Source organism: Chiloscyllium plagiosum, chromosome 13, assembly GCF_004010195.1.
Source record: "Chiloscyllium plagiosum isolate BGI_BamShark_2017 chromosome 13, ASM401019v2, whole genome shotgun sequence".
Classification (NCBI taxonomy): Eukaryota; Metazoa; Chordata; class Chondrichthyes; order Orectolobiformes; family Hemiscylliidae; genus Chiloscyllium; species Chiloscyllium plagiosum.
The window spans coordinates 54,198,997-54,217,830 of record NC_057722.1 but is presented as its reverse complement, the minus strand read 5'-3'; the positions used below and the strand labels follow the sequence as shown (position 1 = coordinate 54,217,830).

The 18,834-nt window shown below is 40.2% G+C and overlaps 1 protein-coding gene across 6 annotated transcripts in view; it reads right to left on the bottom strand.

Moving 5' to 3' along the window:
* The window catches only part of vwa5b2 (von Willebrand factor A domain containing 5B2), a 169,363-nt gene that overhangs the window by 99,026 nt on the left and 51,503 nt on the right, over positions 1-18,834 (bottom strand). For all 6 annotated transcript variants that reach the window (XM_043702438.1, XM_043702441.1, XM_043702442.1 and 3 more), the window contains exon 3: positions 7,261-7,422. In XM_043702438.1, coding sequence (XP_043558373.1) covers positions 7,261-7,399 — 139 coding nt within the window. In that variant the 5' untranslated portion in view covers positions 7,400-7,422. The remainder of the gene's footprint in view (positions 1-7,260; positions 7,423-18,834) is intronic.

The following is an 18,834-nucleotide window of genomic DNA, read 5'->3' as shown; positions in this document are numbered from 1 at the left end:
AAGCCATTACGCCATATGCCTTCTTCACCGCACTATTTACCTGGGTGGTGACTTTCAAAGATTTGTGTACATGGACACCAAGATCCCTCTGCTCATCCATACTACCAAGTATCCGACCATTAGCCCAGTACGCCATCTTTTTGTTACTCTTACCAAAGTGAATCACTTCACACTTAGCTACATTGAACTCCATTTGCCATCTTTCTGCCCAGTTCTGCAGCTTATCTATATCCCGCTGTAACCTGCCAATTCCTTCCTCACTGTCAACAACTCCTCCGACTTTCGTATCATCCGCAAACTTGCTCACCCAACCTTCTAGCCCCTCCTCCAGGTCATTTATAAAAATGACAAACAGCAATGGTCCCAAAACAGATCCTTGCGGAACACCGCTAGTAACGGCACTCCAAGATGAACCTTTGCCATCAACTACTACAATTTTAAAATATTACATTTGGTCCCCACAGCCAAGTCGTTCCTATATTGTGAATAGCTATGACTTAAGTACTGATCCTTGTGGTACCGCACTAGTTACAGCCTGCCAAAGTGGGAATGACCCATTTATTCCTACTCTCTGTTTTCTGTCTTTTAGCTGATCTGAATCCACGCCAGTGTCTTACCTCCTTTCACACGTGCATTAATTCTTCTGACCAACCTCCTGTAGACGTTACCAAAAAACCTTCTGAAAAATCCAGTATGTTATATCCATCAACAATTTTGTTAGTAGCATCATCAAAAGAACTCCAACAATTTCATCAAACATGATTTCCCATTCCCAAATCAATGCTGACTGTACACAATCAGCTCATTATTATCCAGTTATCACTTCCTTTATATTAGATTCAAGCATTTTCCCTAGTACTGATGTGAGGCTAACAGGTCGAAAGTCATCCAAAATGTAATTAGAAAGCCACTACTTTCATCCAGATTCAAGTAACCACCTTTTGTATGTAGAATATAGTGAGATTTAGATCAGCGAACTAAAAGTAATATATTCACATTTGCCTTTTAAATGTTGTAATTGTACCAGCCTCCAACACTTCCTCTAACAGCACTTTCTATACACGCACCACCCTCTGCATGTAAAACCTCTGATACCAGGGCTTGGGATATCTGCTTAAAGCTGAAGAAGAACTTGTAGTGGGAAGGAGGATCCAATCATTGTGGTCATAGAGTCACAGAGGTGTACAGCATGGAAACAGACCCTTCGGTCTAACTCATCCAGGTGAACCAGATATTCTAATCTCATCCCAATTGCCAGCACTTCGGCCATATTCCTCTGAACCTTTCCTATTCACATACCTATCCAGATGCCTTTTAAATGTTGAAATTGTACCAGCATCAACCATTTCCAATAGTGTTTAACCTATGTTTAATTTAAAAGTTTATGTAATTACTGTCCTCGGTATAATTGTGTCAATTTCACTGTTTATTACAAAACATTTATTTCTAGTATTATACTTATATTTTGTACTTAAATAAACACAGAGATTCTTTTACCCTAAGACACCTGACAACTGCTTTCTTCATTCACATTCTGAAATAAGTCCAGGGTCAGAACCAGGGACCTAGGGGCGATACGAACCACCTAAATATCAGAAAATTACTGATTGCAGAACCCTACACAGGGTAGATGCAGGAAAGATGTTCCCATGTCAGGGGTGTTTACACAGTCTGAGAATATGGGGCAAACCATTTAGATGCTTCTTCACTCAGAGAGTAGTGAGCCTATGGAATATGTTACCACAGAAAGCAATCAAAGCCAAAATATTGTACAATTTCAAGAAGGAGTTGGATATAATACTTGGGTCTTGAGGGATCAAAGTGTGGAGGAAAAGTGGGAAAAGGGCGACTGATAATCAACCATGAAAACAAATTTCTCCTCTCTCAAGAGAATTGTTCTCGCTGCCGAACTGCTTATCCAAATGCAACCCTCCCATTAACTGGATCATCCTTCAGTGGTTCTAATTCACAGGATACATGAGTTGATATAATAAAATCACAAATTTATCAACAGGCTCTTTTCACCCTGGCCCCTAATTTTTAATACATATTACCCATAAATTATATTCACTTAGGGTTAAAAGCACTCCATCAAGGCTTTCAGACTTTCTGCAGTCAGTTTTTCAGAGAGATTCAGGGTTAATACACTTTGAAACAGTCTGTTCCCAACACTGATGGGAGTGAGACTACTCTTAGCTGCTCTGTCTTATTAAGTAGATCGATCACTATTTTGTTATTTTGCCACTGTATGTAGAATAACTGCCAGTTTTGCTTCATATCACCTGCATTAAAACCGAAGTTGGAAGAAAGGTTCCAGCCATTGTGTCTTATTCAATGTTTCAGCTCTGGTTCATTTTGTTTACTTTGTCAGTATCATTCAGTGACTTACAGCAGCTTTCAGTGCTCTGAACATTCTGTGTCTTTCTAACAGTAGCTGTGCCTCTTCAATGCTCAATCTCAGCTCCACTTCTGTCACCATGATCTATGTTCAACAAGATAGCAGTCCGATCTGCACTGTCTTGACAGAAGTATTTATAAGATGGCTGCCTCCAGGATGGTTATCCATGGTAGAGGTCACATGACTAAGGCAGAGCAGGAGAGGAATCTGACATGATTGCATTTCAATCCAAGAATAAAACTAATTTCACACTCAATACAGGTTTGCTTAGGTGATGGTTCAATACATAATACACAGCCCATTAGAAATGACACTATACTTACACATGTATATGTTGAAGGTCGCAGATTATTAAAACAGTCTAGGTGAATGCACATGGTAATGAGCTCAGAATCATTCTTCCCCAAGAGACGGGACAGGTTAAAAGAAGAGTTCAGGGTGAGGTAGGTGGTCTTTGCAGGAGTTAAAAAAAGACTTGGGTTTGATTTCTTCCTTAGTTCAGCTTTTAGAAGCTCCAGTATGGCAGCTAATGATGTCAGGCAAAAAGACCCGTATGCACTATATGCATTCCCAGTTCCACATGTAGACCATACATTAACTTTGAGTGGCAAATGTCTAAACTGAACTTTGTCCTTGTGGTTGATGCAGAAAAAAGCAGGATAATGGGGATGGCATTTTCTTGCTGCCAGAAGCAAAATATATCCCCAGCGAATTTACTCTTGAAAGATGAGATCACAAACTGTGAAAATCTGTGCAATTATCCCGAACACAACTTCCAAAACTGAAATAAAATAGCCCAATTAATTCACTGAGATGGCAGAATTTTCATGGTTAGTATCACCCATCTTTAGGTTCACAAACCTGAATAATGAAAACGGCTTTAGGTAGAATCTGCACATTAAATGCAATCAGCAATCTGAGCAGAGTTTGCTTCTAAAGCTGCACCAGTTTTGAAAAGTTTTCTTGATGTTCAAGTTTCTGCTCAAAATAATTTGCATATTGATGAATATAAAATCTGACATAAAGCAGTAAAATCAAGCAGTGCCTTAGAATATAACATAAAGTAAATGTTGCTTCTCCAGATATGCCTTGCTATACTAAAGTGGGGCAACTTGATGAATACAGTTAAAAAAGTTTTTACATTGAAATTATGCATTTTAATCAATGTGCCTAATTCACTACCTGTGAATCATTCAGTTAATATGATTGAAAGAGCACGGAAACTGTTGCAAGATGAACACTCACCCCTGCTCAACATGTTATATGATCTATCTGGTATATTTGTTACTACCACCCTCTCTTTATTTAGGCTCATCGTATTAAATCAAGAGTGTTAGAGGAAACAAACAGTCTAATGAGGAAAGGCACTTCTTTTAAATATGATGTAGTTAATTGCATAATAGCAACAAAGTACAAGTTTTACTGATGTGATAGGCATTGACACAGAGACAATGAAGCAGACTCAACTGGTAGGTCTTATTCCTCTGAGATCCTGAGCTGTTGATAAGATGCCATCATAGAGGATGGTGCTTATAGCACTCCTCTGTATTCACACTTTCACACTTCTCACATTTATACGACAGAAACTGTGGCTCAAGTCTTCCATAAAGCGGCATTCATCATCAGATTGCTGCTCCGCTCATATATTCACCATCTCAAAGCACTCCATAGTTCCAGCCGGGTCTGTCAAGCTTGGTTTCTTCAGAGTTGTGAAGTCCAGTATCTCATAATCACTCCATCAAATTGTGAATGAAGGGGACACCAGCTGCCATTTTGTAAGTTTAAGTGTCCAGTGAATGTCAGCAAATGGGTGAACAGCTAGGGTGGTACGTGACTATTTAGGAGATGCGTAGGATAGAAAACGTATGTATGATGACAGATGATGAGGTCATAGAGTCATAGAGATGTACAGCATGGAAACAGACCCTTCGGTCCAACCCGACCATGCCGACCAGATATCCCAACCCAATCTAGTCCCACCTGCCAGCACCCGGCCCATATCCCTCCAAACCCTTCCTATTCATATACCTATCCAAATGCCTCTTAAATGTTGCAATAGTTACAGCCTCCACCACATCCTCTGGCAGCTCATTCCATACATGTATCACCCTCTGCATGAAAAGGTTGCTCCTTATGTCTCTTTTATATCTTTCCCCTCTCACCCTAAACCTATGCCCTCCAGTTCTGGACTCCCCATCCCCAGGGAAAAGACTTTGTCTATTTATCCTATCCATGCCCCTCATAATTTTGTAAGCCTCTATAAGGTCACCCCTCAGCCTCTGACGCTCCAGGGAAAACAGCCCCAGCCTGTTCAACTTCTCCCTGTAGCTCAGATCCTCCAACCCTGGCAACATCCTTGTAAATCTTTTCTGAACCCTTTCAAGTTTCACAACATCTTTCCAATAGGAAGGAGACCAGAATTGCACGCAATATTCCAACAGTGGCCTAACCAATGTCCTGTACAGCCGTAACATGACCTCCCAACTCCTGTACTCAAAACTCTGACCAATAAAGGAAAGCATACCAAACACCTTCCTCACTATCCTATCTACCTGCAACTCCACTTTCAAGAAGCTATGAACCTGCACTCCAAGGTCTCTTTGTTCAGCAACACTCCCTAGGACCTTACCATTAAGTGTATAAATCCTGCTAAGATTTGCTTTCCCAAAATGCAGCACCTCGCATTTATCTGAATTAAACTCCATCTGCCACTTCTCAGCCCATTGGCCCATCTGGTCCAGATCCTGTTGTAATCTGAGGTAACTCTCTTCTCTGTCCACTACAACTCCAATTTTGGTGTCATCTGCAAACTTACTAACTGTACCTCTTATGCTCACATCCAAATCATTTATATAAATGATAAAAAGTAGAGGGGCCAGCGCCAATCCTTGTGGCACTCCACTGGTCACAGGCCTCCACTCTGAAAAACAACTCTCCACCACCACCTTCTGTCTTCTACCTTTGAGCCAGTTCTGTATCCAAATGGCTAGTTCTCACTGTATTCCATGAGATCTAACCTTGCTAATCAGTCCCCCATGGGGAACCTTGTCGAACGCCTTACTGAAGTCCATATAGATCACATCTACTGCTCTGCCCTCATCAATCCTCTTTGTTACTCCTTCAAAAAACAATCAAGTTTGTGAGACAGGATTTCCAACGCACAAAACCATGTCGACTATCCCGAATCAGTCCTTGCCTTTCCAAATGCATGTACATCCTGTCCCTCAGGATTCCCTCCAACAACTTGCCCACCACTGAGTTTAGGCTCACCGGTCTATAGTTCCCTGGCTTGTATTTACCGCCCTTCTTAAACAGTGGCACCACGTTTGCCAACCTCCAGTCTTCCGGCACCTCACCTGTGACTATTGATGATACAAATATCTCAACAAAAGGCCCAGCAATCACTTCTCTAGCTTCCCACAGAGTTTTCGGGTACACCTGATCAGGTCCTGGGGACTTATCCACTTTTAACTGTTTCAAGACATCCAGCACTTTCTCCTCTGTAATCTGGACATTTTGCAAGATGTCACCATCTATTTCCCTACATTCTATATCTTCCATATCCTTTTCCACAGTAAATACTGATACAAAATATTCATTTAGTATCTCCTCTATTTTCTGTGGCTGCACACAAAGGCCGCCTTGCTGATCTTTGAGAGGCCCTATTCTCTCCCTAGTTATCCTTCTGTCCTTAATATATTTGTAAAAACCCTTTGGATTCTCCTTAATTCTATTTGCCAAACCTACCTCATGTCCCCGTTTTGCCCTCCTGATTTCCCTCTTAAGTATACTCCTACTTTCTTTATACTCTTCTAAGGATTCACTCGTCTATCCTGTCTATACCTGACATATGCTTCCTTCTTTTTCTTAAGCAAACCCTCAATTTCTTTAGTCATCCAGCATTCCCTATAACTACCAGCCTTCCTTTTCACCCTGACAGGAATATATTTTCTCTGGATTCTTGTTATCTCATTTCTGAAGGCTTCCCATTATTCAGCCGTCCCTTTACCTGTGAACATCTGCCTCCAATCAGCTTTTGAAAGTTCTTGCCTAATACCGTCAAAATTGGCCTTTCTCCAACTTAGAACTTCAACTTCTAAATCTGGTCTATCCTTTTCCATCACTATTTTAAAACGAATAGAATTATGGTCGCTGGCCCCAAAGTGCTCCCCCACTGATACCTCAGTCACCTGCCTGCCTTATTTCCCAAGATGGACAAGTGGGTAGTTGGATTGGGGTAGTCAGGTTGGGGAAAGGAGCGTCTGTTATTGGGTGATCAGACGGTCTTTGATTGAGAGCAGACGGTCAGATCAGAAGGGGAGTCAGGGTGTTGGTTTAGTTGGGCCGGGCTAGGCAGGTGTTTGAGGGACGGTTGGTGTGAAAGGTTGATTGAGGGTCAGGGAGTCTGCTTTAGTGATATGGGGGTGTCAGTTCTGTAGTTACCTGGGATTTAGACTAGGAATTTTCTCTCCATCATTTCCTGGATAACTATTCAGTTAAGTAAATTAAGTAGCTCAAAGTGGAGTCTGAGGGTAAAGGGGGCAAAGGAATTGCCCAACAGATGTTCAAACTTCCGAGGCAATTCTTACAGAAGTCAGCAGTCAAGAATTTGCCAGGGATTCAATCCACATCCGATGACCTGGGAACTGGAAGACCTGGATTATCATGTACACCAAATATTCTTTGCACTTGAAGCTATTTTACATTGGTTTGGCTGATTGTTGGAGAATTGACCAAGGTATCTCGCACAACCTAAGAAAAACTCTGGCCTTTCATCTATTACACAACAGTTTTATTAAATAACCATCTGATTTGAGATCTTACTTTGTCAGACCTCTTGCTCTTGTTGCTCAGTTGCTTACCTTCAATTGGTTCCGCTTCTGGGTTGGTGTAGGTGAGTCTTGCAGATACCCTGAGTGAGTAACCATTAATGCAGGCTTTGATGCAGGAAGCTTTCAAAGGGAGAGGTGCCCATGTGGATTGATTTAATAAGCCTGGCATTATGTTCCGTGTGGATGGTAGTTCTGAAACATATAACCCCATAAAGTTAAACAAGCAGAGGATAAAATCAGAGATATTTGAAGATAGACATATGAAAACAAAAATTAGATTGGTCATTCACATACGATAATTAAATCTATCTGCAAAGTAAATAACGCAACAGCATTTTGCCACGAATGTTCGAGATATCGTTCAGGCAGGTTACTTGTATAAGACAAATGCTAAAAATTATAATGTTTTGTTCTGTCAATATCTAAAATTGAAATTGTGTAACATGGCCTGGTTCTTTTTGTGTACAATTAATTTGAACAGAACATATTAAGTAAATATCATTTTATTTTTAACACATAAATATGAGAAAACCAACTGAAAGTGAAAATACCTTAGAATATAAGAATTCGATCTATATCAATAAATTGATCAGTCACTGTTTCACAGTACTCAGGCACATAAGCACAATGTTCCAAAACATTTCTTTTCGGAGACAAAGCTTTACAGTTTCCGAGAAACTTTGAAGTAATATTCTATTTCAGCATTTGCCTCAGATATTCATTAGTTCAAAAAAGGCTATGTTCCGCAGGAATGCAAAAATGTTAATTGTTGCTCCGTTAGTTTTTAGTTTTGCACCATGACATTTGAGAATTGCTTTTTGAATTGCAGATACATCGTAAATTTACACAATAAATACAGGTATTTCCAATACTCAATCACAGAATGACATCTGCAACAGGGCTACATTGTTTACATGTCTGTGAATAATTAACAGTAACACCAACACTGACTTTCAGCTTTAGAGAAACCTGCATAACAATGACTATATATCCTTATTTTATTGTTCCTCTAAGTATATTCATGATCATAGAATCCCAACAGTATGGAAACAGGCCCTTTGGCCCAACAAATCCACACTGACCCTTCGAAGAGTAACCCACCCAGACTCATTCCTCTACATATACCTCTGACTAATGCACCTCCTACACATCCCTGAACACTATGGGCAATCTAGCATGGCCAATTCACCTACCCTGCGCATCTTTGGACAGTGGGAGGAAATCAGAGCACCTGGGGGGAAACCCATGCAGACGGGGGGGGGGAGAATGTACAAACTCCACACAGTCGCCTGAGGCTGGAATTGAAACTGGATCCCTGGTGAGCCACCATGCTACTCTATATTGCATGCTAAAATCCAATTCTGAATGCCTAGATTATACATAAAGATAATAGTTCTTTTGCTGGGAATTAAGTTGTGCAGTAGATTGGAAGGAAGAATTTCTGTTTCACTCTTTGCTGGAGACTGAATGGTAAAATGGTTTAACATGTCTGAAGGAGTGTGGATGAAAGGATAGTAACGTTATAAAATCATTTTTATTTCCCAGACCCCTGATTCAAACATAGTCATATCTTTTAAAAACCATCTTTTTTTCTGTTAGCTGTTAAATTAAAATAGGTCTTTGCAAGCCAATTGAAATATGTACCCCGCCTTCCAAAAAGTCAAATCTGCACTCAATGTAAATGCTGCCTGCCTATTGCAAACGATATGTTAATCCTACAAGGGGCTGAAGTTTCAGGATGTGGATGGCGATAGATGCAGGGGAGAAGGGGCCTTAAAAATTACCACTAGATACGTGGCATTTCAATTTCAGAGTGCTGATTTGGCATCAGTAATAATAAGCAAGAAGACAGACAGTAGGACAGGAATTTTGTTCTCTTTCCAGCTGAGACCACGAACATCGTATAGCAGTTCATAAAGAGCCTGTCAGAGGCTAAAAGTTATCCTTCAGAAACTGGCCAAATGAAGGTAATGTGGGTGAAAGTGACAAGCTGGACATCCCAGATGTCCTTTTTGCCAGAGATGGAGAGCACATTCTTTAATGACAGATAGGACCTGGCGGGGTCAAGGGCAGTTGGCTTTGCCTCAATCACTGGATTTCTAGTGTCATCAATTGTTCATAAGGCCAGTAAGGCACTGACCACACCGTGAGATCTACTAACTGAAAGGGACTCTATTCCACAGTCAACTGTCTGTGATAACACAGGAGATTCCACAATGTCTATGCTCACTCACCTGGCAGCTGCTATGACCTCTACATCCTCCAGCAGTCCAGAGAATTTCATATCATCCCCCATAAGGCATCACTGAACTCTAGGAGACAAGGTAGATCCCTTGAATAAATGATATTCACCTTTCCATGGGAGTTCCAGTTTGGGACACAGAGGTGATACGGCCACTTACTTATCAGGACAACATTGAACAGGTCATCAGGCCTCTGAAGATATGAATCCAGTGACTGCATTGTTCAGGTGGTGTCCTCCAATACTTTCCTGCATAGGTGTCAGTCATTATACTCATCTGTTGCACTTTCCATAACATGGCCCTCCATTGACATATGGACCTTGAGGACAGTAGTGTCCTGGAAGGAGTCAACACATCAGGGAAGGGGCAGAGCAGGAAGAGGGAAATAATGCTGAACAGAGAAGTGCCTCTGCTGCATGATGAGGTGATTTCCTTCTACCATGCTTCAGGAAGATGATCTACCTTCTCTCCCTCATAGCCTCTCACATTAAATCCAGCTCAGCATCATTGAACTGAGGGTCTGCCCTGTCACAAGTGACAGGTTTCAGGCACCCGTCACAGTCCCACCTCCCTCTAATACAGTGGGAGACTTTGGTCGACATTGACTTCAAACCCACACTAATGTGGTTCTTACTTAACTGCCCCCGAAATGGCTTGGCAAGTCACTCAGTTGTAGGTGGCACATCACCTACCCAAGGGCAGTTTAGCCTTGCCAGTCATGCTCTCAACTCAAAAATTAATACAAAAGATGCAACAAACTGCTAGAACCAAAGTATTAATTAAACTGTTCCCTGACATCTTTAGAAAGCAGGACATAAGCACAGATAGTAAGATGAAGGCTCAATGTTCAGGTCACAGATTTAAAAAAAGAGCCAAAGTCAACCATGGAGGAGATATGCAACTAGGAGAAAATGACCAAAGCTAGTTTCTGCCAGTGTTCCAGATACAAAAGATTGCCCTGATTATGCACTGAAATATGTTGACAACAGTGAGATTTCACCTACCAAACGTTTATTATATTGGAAGTATGCACCTGAGAAACAGTGACAATACGTGCAGGATATGGTTTTAATTCATATACAATAGACAGCTAAGGAAGGGAGAGGTAAGAGCTGGCAGATGTTTCCAACATCCTGCATCGGGTCAGACCTGTAATGGTTCAGAAAGAGACCATTCAGCTCATCTTGCTATGAGCTATCAAAATTGGCACTGGCATTGAACTTCAATTAATGTGTCCAAATTTCTCTGTCCCCCATTTGTTAATAAGAAACTGACCTTCATGTTAATGTGTGGAGATGAACTCCAGATTTCACATATTCCTTTCAAAGCCTTATTTTCTTCTACCATCTGCCGCTTGATCATGAGTTTCTTTTTGAACAAATGGAATAAAATACAAACACCTGATATCGCTGCCAGGTAATGCAAACCATATCTAATTTGAACCTGCCACTTGTGCATAATTAAAGTTATATGAAAGGTCATCCATGATTGCCGTTCACAGATGTTTAGCCTTGATCATGGTACACAGCATCAGTTGCACCAGGAACAGTTAATCTCACTTTTTTCCATCTTCATATTTAAAAGATGAGTAAGAGCAGTTTTGTACAGACAGTTGACCTAACTAGATCTCAAGTAGAATAAATTCAAATTTATAATCAAAGCCATCCAAAAAGATGACATATGGTAGTTAATTAAAGTGAAAGCTATTTTTAAATGATCCAATTTTTAAAAGTTTTTCACTTCAATTTATTGCTTTATGTGCTTAAAAATGTTGAAAATGATTCCCTCTTTTAAAATGTAAAGAAGGTTAACACAAAGAGCACTCATCCTTAGAACCTGTGCAGATGTATACTGTGAATGTACTACAGGCACAAATTGTGATATGTGAAGATGGGAATGAAGATGTTAAACGATAATTTAAATTAAATGCTTCTCTTTGAAGCTTAGGCTCCTTCCTATACTTAGAAAAGGTAAACAAAAAAAATTATACAATTGAGTTGTAATTACGTTCCTCAATCTTCAGTGCTCAGACATGAATGTTGAAATTCAAAGAATTTTTCAATAAATAATGTGAGTGCAAATTGGAGGGTCAGGTATCTAGATCAACTGCTCAAACTGCAGTGCTCCACTTTTCTGCACAAAATCAGAGTCACCTAAAATTGGGCAAATTGAGCAAGGGCAAAGATCCCCAGTCATTTCTCAATTTCCCCTTCCTCAGGGCAAGGCTCCCTGCTCTAAGTGCACTTTTGTATTTTCAGGAGCTTGATTACTATTCGCATACTGTGAAAATTATTGTTTTTCTTCACATTAAAATATGTTCTGATATTTTAATTAAAACAGTGCACAATGAAACAAACTGTAACATACCAATTTATACATCATTGCTTAAATTTGAAGGAATATTTAGTCAGGAATTAAAGTAAATAGCTGAAAATGTGTTGCTGGAAAAGCACAGCAGGTCAGGCAGCATCCAAGGAACAGGAGAAATGACGTTTCGGGCATAAGCCCTTCTTCAGGAATGAGGAAAGTGTGTCCAGCAGGCTAACATAAAAGGTAGGGAGGAGGGACCTGGGGGTGGGGCTTTTGAAATGCGTTAGGTGGAGGGGGGTCAAGGTGAGGGTGATAGGCCGGAGTGGGGTGGGGGCGGAGAGGTCAAGAAGAAGATTGCAGGTTAGGAAGGCAGTGCTGAGTTCGAGGGATTTGACTGAGACAAGGTGGGGGGAGGGGAAATGAGGAAACTGGAGAAATCAACACATTTTCAGCTCTGATCTCCAGCATCTGCAGTCCTCACTTTCTCCCCAATTAAAGTAAATAATAGAGTTGTTTTCATTTCACAATTTAACTATATCTGATGCAATGTGTCAAGCACTGGCTTTTGATCTCTGGCACCTGGGTGAGATCTTCCCAGAAGGATTCCCTCTCTGCTATCAATGGATTTTTTTTTATCAAGAGTTTAGATGGAGCCATTTCATTTTATATTAAACATAGGCTCACCACACAAGATTGGTAACCTATGCCCCTCCACTCATCCCCATGCCCTCCCTTTACCATCTTGTCTACCCATACACCATGGCCCTCCATACTCTCCTTTCTTACCTATCTCCTCTAGCTGACCCCATGACTCTTTCTCCCCAATGTTGGTACGAACATACCAACCCATGGCCCAATCTACCCCTTCTTCCCTCACATCTACCAAATCAACTCATCTAATCAACTAGAGCCAATGCTGATATTAAATAAAGCTCTTAAGTATCTACTGATTAATTCACTGTTTCCAAAATGCACTCTGGTTGACAACAATCCATTCACTACGCTTAAAATCCTTTAATCTGTTATAAAAATAAGCAATGTAATTCACAGTTCCACTTCAAGGAGGCTTTAACCACTTGGAGCTTTCAAGCAAACTGTGAACTGAGAAGCTCCTAAAGTGACAACTGAAGTTTGGGAAATCAGTCATACACTAGTCTTGTATTCCTGAAGAAGGGCTTTTGCCCGAAATGTTGATTTTACTGCTCCTCGGATGCTGCATGAACTGCTGTGCTTGTCCAGCACCTCTAATCCAGAATACACTAGTCCAGTAATGATAAAACACAGGGCTATGTCACATAAGTGAAATATCAAGCATTGGCTTTTAAAAAACACTGCAGGTAACTATTTGAATATTTAAAAGGTAGGTGTTTAAGTGCCTTGACAGCTTGACATGCACTTTTAATGCACATTTACAATCATTTTTAACAATAACAAAGGGCATTTTTCAAAAGTATTGTGGGACACTTTCCTAAAGGGTAATTTGCATCTCCCATAGTGTAGCCTACCTATCCAAACAAATCCACAAAGTTTATACTTGTTCCTACCAGGTCTAAATTGCACATATTGTGTTCCCCATACCCGCCTAACCAAATTAAAACATGACTGAAGGCACCTACTGTATTATATGGGCAGATGCTTCCACAGTCCACAAATGTTCACTTTGAAATCCACCCCCATTTACCCTCTACGAAAATAGCAGGTGTCATATTGAGGGAGTAGGACTTCCAGAATTAGATCTTTGGAGCAACATTCACAATGAGAGAAATTAGGCTCACCATTACTGTGAAATGTAGAGTTGATGTTTGCAATATTATTTATTATTTATTTTACAACAATCTAAGTGTGCCTCCAAATGTTGCATTAAAATAACTACATTTTTATCTTAATATATGAGCTAATGTAGGAACACTTTAAAAGAGGAAATTTCAAATGAAAAACTTCAGCTTTTACACTCTATTCAACATTGGATATAATTCGGCATAAATCTTTTGAACTGAAAGGATAAGATGGAAAAGGTCAGAACAAAACGCAGAGTACAAGTTAAGAACCAGAAGCTGAGAATAAACCAGCCTTACTGAACCAAACAAGATGTTTTTAAAAACTGTCAATAGTTAACACTGAAACTCTGAAACATTAACAGTGTTGTTGCAGTTCCATCTGAGAGGTGGAGAATATAAATACAGGATAACTTCTAATTATGGAAAAAATGGAGCAAACTTCATATAACTGTTATCAGTCTAAATGCCTAACCAGTTGATTATGTTCCTCAGATCTATAAAGATAATTAATTTTCTTCAAGACAGCAGAGATTGGTTGTACTTTACACATAGAATAGAAAGGAACAAAGATTCAATTCTATTCAAAACAAATAAATTAAACATCAGGCTAATCACAGCCTCAACAGCAGACTCCAACCCTTCCAGAAGCTGCCAGTCAATCAAAGACCAGCACATCTGGGTCCTAAGGACTGTTGTTTGAGGCTTAGTCATCAGAAAATCCAACAGTGACAGGGTATGTCTTTTTTATTTACTTCTCATCGGGTAGGGACTGGGACAGGGATTTCATGAGCGGGAGTCACAGTCTGGTAGTGGATTTCAGTGCCAACCATTTGCTGTCCAATCTTGCCCCTCACTAGCCTCAGATTGGATCAAATGGAAGTCACTAAGCCCAACCTGGAGGCAGGTCACTCCAGTTTTCCAGTCAGGAAACCAGTCACCTGCTTGTTGTGAGGCAGCTAGTCAGACTGGTAGTGAATTGAGATCTTAAGTAGCCATCAATTGACCATTTAGAGCTCTCAGTTGCTGATGAGTCAAGAAAGTTCCATTGTGGACCTTCTCATCCAGCACTTAACTCTGAGGTGGCAAGAGAAGAGGGCAAAAATCTCACCAGGGCTATCTATCCCCAATTATTTTCCCTTTTCAGAACCTTTCTCACCACCAGTAAAACAAGCAAAATTGTGCCCCCGATCTATTTTACACTGAAATAATGAGAATAAATTTATCTCTTCTTTAGGTCAAATATAGCCCAAGATATTCTGATGGTCATTTCTGCAAAATAGAGTTTTTTTGCTATGGTAGATATGGACACCAATCATTTGTTTGTTGGTAACTAACTCTTAGGCTACACCAACTACATCAATAATCAAAGGACCGTAACCTAATTGTTGACCAAACTTAAAAAGTAAATTGCTCCAGCTACAAATATTACACAATATACACAATATTTAATCCACAGAAATAGGCTGTTGGGCGCAAAACATTCTTTACCAGACCTTATTCTCCACATATGTTTTCTACCATCCTCTTCATCGTCTCCCATCAGCATTTCCTTATATCTCCCACTTTGGTATGTATTTATCTAGCTTCCCCTTCAAAGATAGGTCGTCTCAACTACTTCGTATGGTAGAGTTTCACTTCTCAACATTCTCGTCTCCAGTGTCCCGATAGTCCATTGAGAATAGAGGTCAAAACTTAGACCAAGTCTTTAATATAATTGTTCGATTTTTTAATTCTATGCACCTCAAAATTAATCCCAGAATCTGATGTGATTTAACAGTTGGAATTCCTGAAGTGATTGGTTTCTGTGAAAATTATCAAAACTGCACTAACACCCAAACCAGTCAGAATACAGGCATGTTCAGTATCAGAAATCAGTTTCAAATTTCCCCTATCAAATGTAAATGATGGACGGGCTTTTCCAGAAAACATGGTTAAGCAAATAAAAATTTGAAACTCTGGATATTCAGAATAAAGCTGTGTCGAAGACCAGCTTAACTCTCAAACAAAATAAGCAAACAGACAAGATAATAAATTAGGTAAGTGGCAATAATGGGATATCTATCAGGAGTACAAGAATATCATACTGACCAGTAACTGAAATAAAGATCTTGACTGTACTGACTCTCATATGTGTGTTATGCAGAACCAACTTGTCCATTCATGCTAAAGGTGTGTGATTTACATACATTAATTTCATTTGTTCAGTCTGGATTTCAAACTAAAGGCATTAAGGGAAGGATATAAAGACAAAGACAAGGTCAGTGTATTCTTTCCAGATCAGTGACCTAATTCAGTGTGTACCAGAGAGCAAGGACTACAAACCTCTGGAATGTTAATGGAAGATTGTCGATACGGTAAGGTTTATGACAGGAGAAGTAAACATTCACTTAATGAAAAGAAAGCCTGTGATTTCAAATAAACCTACTGGACTATAATCTGGTGTCGTGTGACTTCTGACTTTGTCCACCCCAGTCCAACACTGGTACCTCCACATCTTGGTTTAGGATGATCAAGGTCTGATTTTAGCTTAGAGTTTGAAAGCATTTAGAGCAGTTTTGAAGGAGACTGGACTGGGATCAGAAGCAAATACAATTTCTCTCCTAGTTAGGACTAAATGTCAGCTCACAGAGCTTAGCTTCCTTGGTCTGAATGTTTAGATGATAAAACTTTGAGACCATTTGTGTTTGGTGAGAAATCTAAATGACTGAGAGTGTTTAAGGTGTTGGTTTTGTATCTGCTCACAGGTTAGTTCACAGGGGAGCAGCAGTTGAATCAAACCTGGAGATTTGATACAAAAGATAATTTTGTGGATTTGAGTGATTGGAACATGATGGTGTTGGAGATCAGATATGACTTCGTTTTGGTAATGTTTAAAGATCTTTCAAATTATATTCTATATTTATTTGGCTTGTTTTATTTTGAAATGTTATAATTTGTTGATAAACCTTTACCTGTTTCTAATAAGGTAAACAGTATTATTTAAATGGAAAAAAAAGCTGCAGAAAGTTGTAACACAAAGGAACAGGGGGGTACTTGTACCTAAAACAGAGAAGCATACTTCATAGGTGCAGCAGACAATGAGGAAGACTAATAGAACGCTGGTCCTTATTTCAAGGGAGTAGGAGCATAACAGTAGGGAAGCCTTACTGCAATTGAACAAGGTGCTGTTGAGACCCATTATCTAAGGCAAGATATCATTTCATTAGAGTCAGTTCAGAGAAGATTCACTGGGATGATCCTGGTATGGAGAGATTGTCTTATGAGCAAAGGCTAAACAGCTCTACTCACGGAAGTTTAGAAGAATGAGAGGTGATCTCATTGAAACATAAAGGATTCTCAAGAGATGTGACACGGTAAATGCTGAGAGGACGTTTCCCCTCATGGGGAGAGCGTAGGATAAAGGGATATCAATTAAGATGAGGAAGAATTTCTTCTTTCAGATGGTGCGAATCTTTGGAAGTCCTTGCCAAAGAGTACTGTAGAGGCAAAGTCCTTATGTGTACTTAAGGCTGAGGTAAATTCTTGATCAGCAGGGGAGTCAAGGGTTATGGGAAAAACACAGGAAAGTGGATGTGAGGAATGTCAGATGAGCCATAATCCTATTGAATGGCAGAGCAGGCTTGAGGGTCCAAATGGCCTATTCCTGTTCCTATTTCTTATGGTCTGATGGTAAACTTCATTCTCTGAATGTACCAACTGAGAAAACTCTGCCCATTATTATGAAAACTATCAATAATGAAGTGTCTTCCAAGTTTACAATGTTAGCTTGATTAAAAAGCAGAATGTTGGCATTGGAATCAGGAACAGAATGGTCACTTGCAATCTGCAGCAGTTGCTCAAAACATTAACTCTGTTTTTCTCTCTTCACATATGCTGCCTGACCTACTCAATTTCTCCAGCATTTTCTGTTTCTATCTCCTTATTTGATTTGGTGTCAAATGCAGTCTCATGATGCTCCTGTGAAGGCTCTTTTGGCATTTTTGCTGCATGAACAGTGTTTTTCATTTTTTATTCTGATTGTTGTCAAGGCCAGCACTTGTTGTCAATCCCCAACTGCCTTGCTTTCTTGAATTCCTGAATTACTGTAGCTCATGTTGTAAAGGTATTCCCAAAGGGCTGTCAAATTGTTCCCAAAGTGGCCCAATAATAGTGGAGTTCCATGTCAGGATGGTTTGTGGCTTCAAAGGAAAGATGCCCTCAACCTTCCAGAGTGTGGAGATTTTGAGTTTGGAAGGTGTTTACAAGGGAGTGTTAGTAGGTTACCACAATCCATTTTGTACATGAAGCACTCCAGTGAGCAGAAATTGAATATTTATCTTGGGAAGCAAATGTTTTGTCCTTGATGTTGTAGTGGACACCACCAGGATGTTCTTGAATATTGTAGGAGCTGCAAGTGGAGTGTATTCAATTACACTCTTTACTTTTGCCTTGTAGGACGATGGATGAAGACTCGCCATCTGAGATAGTTTGGACTGAGGTTAGGAATAGGAAAGGTGAGGTCACCCTGTTAGGAGTTTTCTACAGGCCTCCTAACAGTCCTAGAGATGTAGAAGAAAGGATTGTGAGGATGATTCAGGACAAGAGTGAAAGTAATAGGGTGGTTGTTATGGGGGATTTTAACTTTCCAGATATTGACTGGGAAAGCTATAGCTCGAGTTCGTTAGATGGGTTGGTGTTTGTCCAACGTGTGCAGGAGGGTTTCCTGACACAATATGTAGACAGGCCAACAAGAGGTGAGGCCATACTGGATTTGGTTCTGGGTAACGAACCAGGCCAGGTTTTAGAATTGGAGGTAGCTGAGCACTTTGGGGACAGTGACCACAATTCAGTGACTTTTACTCTAGTGATGGAGAGGGATAAGTGTGCACTACAGGGCAAGAGTTATAGCTGGGAGCAGGGAAATTATGATGCGGTGAGGCATGACTTAGGATGTGTGGCCTGGAAAAGTAAGCTTCAAGGCAAGGGCATAATTGATATGTGGAGCTTGTTCAAGGAGCAACTATTGAGTGTCCTTGATAAGCATGTGCCCGTCAGGCAGGGAGGAAAGGGTCGCGTGAGGGAGCCGTGGTTTAATAAGGAATATGTAAAGATTAGGCGTGAAGGTTCAATTGGGGCGATTGAGAGTGTTAGGGTAGCCAGGAAGGACCTGAAGAGAGAGCTAAGAGCAGCAAGGAGGGGACATGAAAGGACCTTAGTTAGTAGGATTAGGGAAAACCCTAAGGCTTTCTATAGGTATGTTAGGAATAAAAGAATGACTAGGGTAGGAATAGGAC